The 7,710-nt window shown below is 56.9% G+C and overlaps 1 protein-coding gene across 1 annotated transcript; it reads left to right on the top strand.

Moving 5' to 3' along the window:
• Positions 1–1,317: 1,317 nt before the first annotated feature.
• On the top strand, positions 1,318–4,630 carry TNNC1 (troponin C1, slow skeletal and cardiac type). The gene is made up of 6 exons (XM_041760420.1): positions 1,318–1,444; positions 2,990–3,020; positions 3,227–3,373; positions 3,843–3,957; positions 4,195–4,331; positions 4,419–4,630. The coding sequence occupies exons 1-6, from the start codon at positions 1,421–1,423 to the stop codon at positions 4,448–4,450; spliced, it is 486 nt and encodes a 161-aa protein (XP_041616354.1). The 5' UTR covers positions 1,318–1,420; the 3' UTR covers positions 4,451–4,630.
• The last annotated feature ends 3,080 nt before the right edge of the window (positions 4,631–7,710 follow it).

The following is a 7,710-nucleotide window of genomic DNA, read 5'->3' as shown; positions in this document are numbered from 1 at the left end:
CCCCGCCCCCCGCGCGTAATTGACAGCAGCCGCCAGCAGCGCGCGTGCGCAGACCGCAGAGGCCCGAGCGCTGGCGCGGCGCGGGACCTTACGCTGCGGCCCGCGCACCCCCAGAAGGACCGAGGCGCCGGGCGGGGACGGCTCTGCGCCCGCGAAGCGAGGACGGAACGCCCCGCACCTCCCGGGCCACCCGAAGGAAGTCACTGCTCCGCCTGCTCTCAGTTTCCCCTTCCAGAACAAGAGTCAGCCATCGCCCCTCGCCTGGCTCAGGCTCATCCTCTGCAGGGCACGCGCGGGAGGATTGAGGTTACGAGCTGTGCGCAGAGCCCGAGCTGGACACAGTAACTTGGCGCCAGTTCTTAACCCCTCCAAGACTTGGAGACCTCCTGTACCGTATGGGGTTAATCCACGCAGTGCCCGGCACTCAAGGCAGGGCTGGTGTGGCTATGGAGACGGGGCTCCGCAGGTGGCTGGAAGGGAGGGATGGGTGCTGGCCGTTGAGTGCAAGTCTCCGAGAGCCCGGAAGGAGGGGCTAACAGGCTGGCCCTGGACCTAGGAACTGTGGTACTGGAATGGGGAAGCACAGACACGGAGATGGAGCCCTAACCCAGGGGAAGACCCCCACCTGGAAGAGGGGGATGGTAGCCCAGCTGAAGGGAAAAAGTCTAGCACGGATAGGGCATCTGTAGATGTGTGCACTGAATGACCGAATGCAGCTTACCCACACCCAGAGCTAGTGCTGTTCTCCCTGGGGAGATGAGAGGTCTTGGCTATGGATGCTCTGACACCCCCGGGGCCCAAGGGCTCCAGAGCACTCTGTGCTAATGTGGGTGAATGACTTCCTTCTCCAATGGTTACACAACGCCATACCCTGAGCTTGGCATTCGAAGCTTCTCTTGAAAGGGCCTCTCTTTGCTGCATACTGCTGGCCAGCACCCTCCCTCCGCAACAGGCTTAGCTTAAGACGGGGGCTGCCAAGTCAGACGTATTCCGAACAAATCACCAGCCCTCCAGGAGCTTGAGTTTCCTCATCTGAAAAGTGGGAATATTACCCATCTTCCTGATTGGATAAGAATTGAACTTCTGTGTGTAGGGGCCTGGCCCGGGGCCCACTATTTTTCAGCACCTGTCCTGTTCTTGGCTCATGTTTTCTTTCATTCAAGAAGACTTTCCAGAGTCCCCTGGGAACCATGGGGGACAGAGGGAAAAAGATGTGGTCCTTTTGCAGCCCTTCATCTACTCCCTGCACTGGGCAGAGGACACAGGGATTCAGGCCAGCCTGAGATCACCAGGGCTGGGGGAGGGGGTGAGGATACTGCAGGCTGGGGTGGGCTGGGCCGGCTGGGAATGAGGTGGGGCAGGGCTATTTAAGCCCAGAACTGGCTGGCAACCCCAGCAGCCTGCCCTGTGAGCCGCCAGCATGGATGACATCTACAAGGCTGCGGTGAGGGACTGGGCTGGGCAGGGCTGGGGTGGATGGGCCCACTGGGGCTTCACTCAACTCACGATGGGGGGTGAAGTCACCCTACAAAGGTAGTGGGGACCTGGGAGAGGGCCCATGCAACTTTCAGCCCAGGCCCTCAAGGGGGTGGATGGTGGATCTGGCATTCTAATTCCAGGGTGTAGAAGGAGTGAGGGGTTTAGGGTGAGGGGTTCAAGGTCTGGAGAGGAGCTTTTTGGAGGGTGGAAGAGGTCATAACTTTTAGCATCACGTCTGCCCCTGTCTCCAAGTGTCTGTAGTCTGTGTCACTATCTTCCAGCCACATCTCCCTTCACTTGTGTCTGTGGTTTTTGGATCTTTGCCTTTATCAGTCTTTATCTCTTTGTTCCTCCTAGCTGTCCCTCTGAGTCTCTGCTTCTGTTTCCCTGTCCCCACCTCATCCCCCTCTCTGTTTCTGCCCCTCACATTCTGCTCCTCACCGCCCCCCCACCCCGACCCACCTCCAGCTCCTTGAATGGCTGAAGATGCTGTGGAGGGTGGGACAGTTTGAGAAGGGGGCTGGTGAGCCAGAATCCTGAGCTGGAAAAGGGGCCTAGAAATTTGAGGTAGGCAGGGAAGCACTAAGCATGGGGGAGACACAGGGAAAAAGGAATCAAGAACCAGGGCCCCCACCCCCATCAGGCCTGGAGGGCTCAGGGGTCAGTGGTTTAGCCAGGGGTGAGGGCTGGAGAGTGGTCACCCCGAGTCCCTGCAGCATCCTAGGGTCACTGAGGGGCCTCAGATACTAGTCCCTCCCAGGAGTAGGGGGTGTTGCTGACCTCCCTCTGTCCCAGAGGCAAGGATGTTTGGCATAGACAACTGTCCCCAAGGGAACCCCTCCCTCAGCCCTGGGAGTGCAGCCTCACTTCTGGGCAGGGGAGAGCTAGAGCTGGCTCTGGGGCTGTCCCTGCCTGTCCTACAGGAGTCCACAGAGCTGGCGGGGAGGGAGCAGCCCTCCACCCTGTGCCCATACAAGGCCTGGTGGGGCTGGGGACTAATTTTGGCTCCTGAGGCACCAGCAGGCCAGGGGGCCAGATAATGCTGCCCCACCCCCTGCATGCCAGAGTCCCCAGAACAATCACCAGGTTTAACTTTGTCCCCCGTTAAAAATAGCCCAGTGGCTGTCCCGGTCAGGTTACAGTGGGTGGCTTTGCCCATCCCCACACTGGTTTTATTGTCCCAACCTGAGGGACAGCTGTCCCTCAGGCCACCCAGCTTGGATTTCAGCAGGGGAGCCGAAAGGGCATTGAGTGGTCACTGACTATTGTTACTCGGGGTCACCTTGGCCCTGGAAGGGGCGCCCACCTGTCACCCTGGCCCTAAGCCCAGCCTCAGTGAGGCCAGCTGGGTCACCTCAGGACTTCGGGGGATAGGCAGTGAGGACTGAGGACTGTGACCTGGGAATGGCCTGCCTCTTCCTGGCTTCACTTTCCCCATCTGTGGAATGGGTTGATTTCCTTAATAGCAGCCAGGTCCTGAATCAGTCCTGAGACCTCTTTTTCTCTCCAGGTAGAACAGCTGACAGAAGAGCAGAAAAATGGTGAGTGCTCCAACATATGTGGGGGTACGACAGGGCCAGGCTGGGGGAGCATGAGGACCCCCAAGGCCAGGGTCCCTCTCACCACAACCTCAGAGGTCTTGGAGGGAAACAGGCAGTTGGCAGATGGCCCCAGAGGTCTGGCCTTCTGGGATCCTGGCTTCTGAGCCCTGACCACTCTAACTCCCCCTCCTTCCCTTTGGACACAGAATTCAAGGCAGCCTTTGACATCTTCGTGCTGGGCGCCGAAGATGGCTGCATCAGCACCAAGGAGCTGGGCAAGGTGATGAGGATGCTGGGTCAGAACCCCACACCCGAGGAGCTGCAGGAGATGATTGACGAGGTGGATGAGGATGGTGAGCCCCTTGCCCCCCAGACCCTAGACCCACATCAGCATCCAGTGCTTGGGCCCCAAATCCTGGCTCTGCCACTTATTACTCTGTGCCCTCGAAGGAACTTTTAACCTCTCTGAGCCTCAATCGTGTCATCTTCTGAAATGGATATAATGACCACACTCATCTCACGGAGTTGCTATGAGAATGTATGGAGCAGGGCACCTGCTTAGGGTGGCTAAGCAGTTGAGTGGCTGCCTTTGGCTCAGGGCATGGTCTTGCAGTCCCGGGATCGAGTCCCTCATCAGGCTCCCCTGCAGGGAGCCTGCTTCTCCCTCTGCCTGTGTCTCTGCCTCTCTCTCTCTGTCCCTCTTGAATAAATAAATAAAATATTTTTAAAAAGAGAGAGAATGCACGCAGCAAGAGCACAGGGGTTTAGTGTCAAGAGCATTCTAACCATCCCTCACTGATGGCTGGGCCGCTCACCTTGCAGGCAGTGGCACAGTGGACTTTGATGAGTTCCTGGTCATGATGGTTCGGTGCATGAAGGATGACAGCAAAGGAAAGTCTGAGGAGGAGCTGTCCGACCTTTTCCGCATGTTTGACAAGTGAGTGCATGACCCAGGACCTCTGACCTGACTCTTGCAGAGGTGGGGAAAGGGGGACAGTCTTGTGACCTCAAGGCCTCAGTTTCCCACTCTGTGCAATGGGAAAATGAGATGTCCCACCCCATTTTCAGTGCTGGCCCTGCCTTGCCTCCTGGTATCATGGGTGGGGCTTCTTCCCTTCCTCTGGCCCACACCATGAGCTCTGAGGTCCCCTTCACATCCCCTCCCCCGGCACAGAAATGCTGATGGCTACATAGACCTGGATGAGCTGAAGGTGATGCTTCAGGCTACCGGTGAGACCATCACGGAAGATGACATTGAGGAGCTAATGAAGGATGGTGACAAGAACAATGATGGCCGCATTGACTATGACGGTGAGGGAGGGCAGTGCCCTTGATTCCTCCTTGCTCACACCTTGCCCAGACCTCTTCTTTGACCTAGGTCTACTCATCTCTCCACAGAGTTCCTGGAGTTCATGAAAGGAGTGGAGTAGATACCATCACCCACGCAGAACTGCCTGTGCCACCTTCCAACTCCAGCTGGGCCCTGGGGTGGCGGCAAGGGGCCGTGGTCCCCAGGATGTGAGCTTGGGTGTGTCCTCGACCATGGGCCCTCCCTGATGGCCTCCCCCAGCCCCATCCGAGGGAATGCAAATAAAGCCCTGCTCCCTGGAGGCCTGGTGTCCAGCTTTCATTCCCCAGGGGGCTGTGGATGCCTCACCAGGGCCCACTGCTGCTCTAATGACCACTTCCTGCCTTATCCCAGAGCCTATGCTCCACCCATCCCTGTACACGATCTTCTGTCAGAGGGGTTAGATTAGGCTAGAGATTACCATGCCCCATGGCCTCCTGGCTCCTTTCTATGCCTGCCTATGCCCAGGTCCCATCTCCAGAGATTCAGCATCGAGAGTTGGCCCAGAATCTACTTTTAACAGGCTCCTGGGGGCTGTGGCTTTGACCACCAGTTGGTATCTGAGAGGTCCTGTGCTTGGAGAGAGCAGAGCACCCTGCTAGGCCCTGGAGGCCACTCGGTGTGGCAGCCCAGCATCTTCTCAGCGCTGGTTGCAGAGAAGCTGGGTGCTACAGGGGCTCAGTAAGCTGTATCACTAGTCCATGTGCCCACTTACTTGCATTTCACGCTGGTGACACTAATTCTCTGGGACTAAGGCACACACCATCTACTCTCCCTCCATTCACCCATTTGCCAGATGAGGACCCTAGGGCCCAGAGAGGTGCAGGGACCTGTCAAGGTCATCCAGTGAGTCTGGCGGAGAACAGAGCCCCCTGGCTCCCCACCCGGAGCTCTGAATGATGAGTCAGGTCCAGACAGGCATAATTTCTAGTTGACCTGAACCCCAGAGGCCCCAGCAGCCCACTTTTCCTCCCTGATAGAATGCAAGTATGAGGCTTGGCGGCTCTCAGCTTAGTAGGGGCTGGATCTGCAGCCAGAACACTGGCACTGGCCTTGGAGAGGGGGCAGCAAGGATGTGGAGGTGTCAGCAGCGGTGCTAGCAGGAGCGACAGCTGCCACGGTGTGTAGGCTCCAACCAGAATGCCAGCAGCTGTCCTCACTCCACCCAGCCACTCCAAGGCCTCTCCACCTGTGCCCCAGCCTTAGCATTCCGCAGACAGGCCCAGCATTCCGGAGATAGTCTTGGAATTCTGGAGATGCCTCCAGTGGAGGCCAGAGCCACAGGAGCTGCCCGGTCCCTGGAGAGGCCTCTGGGAGAGCTGAGGGGTCCCTTTGGGCCTGCCCTTGGGAGCTGGAAAACTCAAGGACCTACATGTACACCAAGGAATGACAATCTCCCATGAGAGGAGGCAGGGCCACTGTGAGCCCATCTGCACTTGTCACATACCTACCACGTGCTTGGCATGGGCTGGATGCTGGAACCCTTCAGAGGGAGGCCCAGTCCCTCATTCCATGAAATTTATCATCAACTCAGGAAGACAAGAGGGTGATGATGAGTGTAGTGAGGAAACCAATGTAGTACTGGAACAGGGATTATAGAGATGTGGGGGCCACGAAATAAGAGTGGTCAGGGGTCCTGAAGGAAGCATGTTTCTGGTGGGACAATCAGAGAAGAGATGGGGAGTCCTTTGTGCATGTCAAAAGCTGAGATGCCTCTGGGACAGGGTAGTGGGGATGGCAAAGCAGGGCTGGAACTGAGGGGGCAGAGAGAATGCTATAAAGTCAGGTGTCATCAGAGTGAGGAGGGCTTTCACAGCCCTGGTCCTGGATGAGACCCCTGGGAAGAGGAAGTATAGAGAGAGGGGGGCCGGGACTGGACACTGGGCATCCCATGTGAGTAGTCCAGGAGACGAGATATAGAGATCCCGGGCGGGGGGGGGGGAACCCTGAGTGAGTGAGGGACCCTGGGAGCCAAGAGGAGGGATGGACACTTTGAAGGCAGCTGGATGCCCTGGGGTTAGGGACCTGGAGGCCCCTGATGCCTGGGCCACCTGGACATGAGGGTTTCATTGGAGTGGGATAGGTGAGATAGGAGCCCGACTGGAGAGAGTGGAGGTAAAGGGGAGATGGTGATCTGGACAAACCTGGTGCAGTTTTACAGGAAAAGCGCTTTAGCTGCAGGGAGATGTGGAATCCAGGGACGCTTGTTTGAGGAGGTGGGGCAGGGAATGCTCAAGAACAACCCAGTGCAGCTGGCAAAGGGTGATATAAGATGCAGGGCCAAGGTTGCAGAAGGTGAGCAGCCTTGGGTCTCTGGGGAATGTTTTAAGGGCCTGGATCCAAGCTGGGTAAGGAGAATGGGGCTGAAGGCATGAGGGAAGAACTGTGGCTGTGGGGGATACTCAGCACAGGTCGGGGTGTTCAGGGGAAGGAATGTCCTGAATGGAGATGCCAAAGGTCACATCCCTATCAGTGGTGAGCCAGAGGATGGGTGGCTGAGGTAGGGGAGTAGGAGGTGGTTGTCAGTGAGGATGATTGGGGGCACCCGGGGGATGTGGGCTGTTGTTGGGATCAGGAAAGGAGAAGAGAGAAACTCCAAGAGTGAAGCTTTCTGTGAACAAAACAGGAGGATGGGGCACCTGGGTGGCTCAGTAGTTGAGCATCTGCCTTCGGCTTAGGTCGTGATTCCGGGGTCCTTGGATGGAGTCCTGCGTCAGGCTCCCCTCAGGGAGTCTGCTTCTCCCTCTATCTATGTCTTTGCCTCTCTCATGAATAAATAAGTAAAGTCTTTTTTAAAAAGAGGATATATGGAGATGGATTGTGCCTTAAAGAGGGGTCCACAAGGAGGGGAGCCTGTACCATTGTACTGGTGTCTCTTTTCCAAGATGAGGTTGGTTGGGGGAAGAACTAGAGTCATCTACTCCTTCCAGGCATGCTCACCCCAGAATTCTAGCTGGGAGAGGCTGAGCTGTGACCCTCCACATACCCACCTGATGCATGAGCACACACATCACACATGTATGCAGCCAAGGGCTCACAAACTCCCACCAGCACAGAGCGCTGAGCTCCCCTCATGCATCACCTATTTCGACTGTTTTGCTGTGTGTTCAGTCCTCTTCATTTTTTCTGGGTTAGTCATCCTTGGCCTACGTAGTGCTTCCTCCATGAAGGCTCCCTTGATCTCTTGATCAGAAGCAACCGCTGGAGTCTCCTTCTGACTGCTCTTGCCTTTTCATATTATGGTTGTCTAGTTACTCCCTGCTGCCCCGAGACTTTGATCTCCGCTGGGTGGTCCCACTGGCCAGCACAGGGGCCTTGACACAGTGGCCCCTTTTGGACCTC

Source organism: Vulpes lagopus, chromosome 7 (assembly GCF_018345385.1).
Source record: "Vulpes lagopus strain Blue_001 chromosome 7, ASM1834538v1, whole genome shotgun sequence".
Lineage (NCBI taxonomy): Eukaryota > Metazoa > Chordata > Mammalia > Carnivora > Canidae > Vulpes > Vulpes lagopus.
The sequence above is the reverse complement of the archived record's forward strand: the minus strand, read 5'-3'. Positions and strand labels throughout refer to the sequence as shown.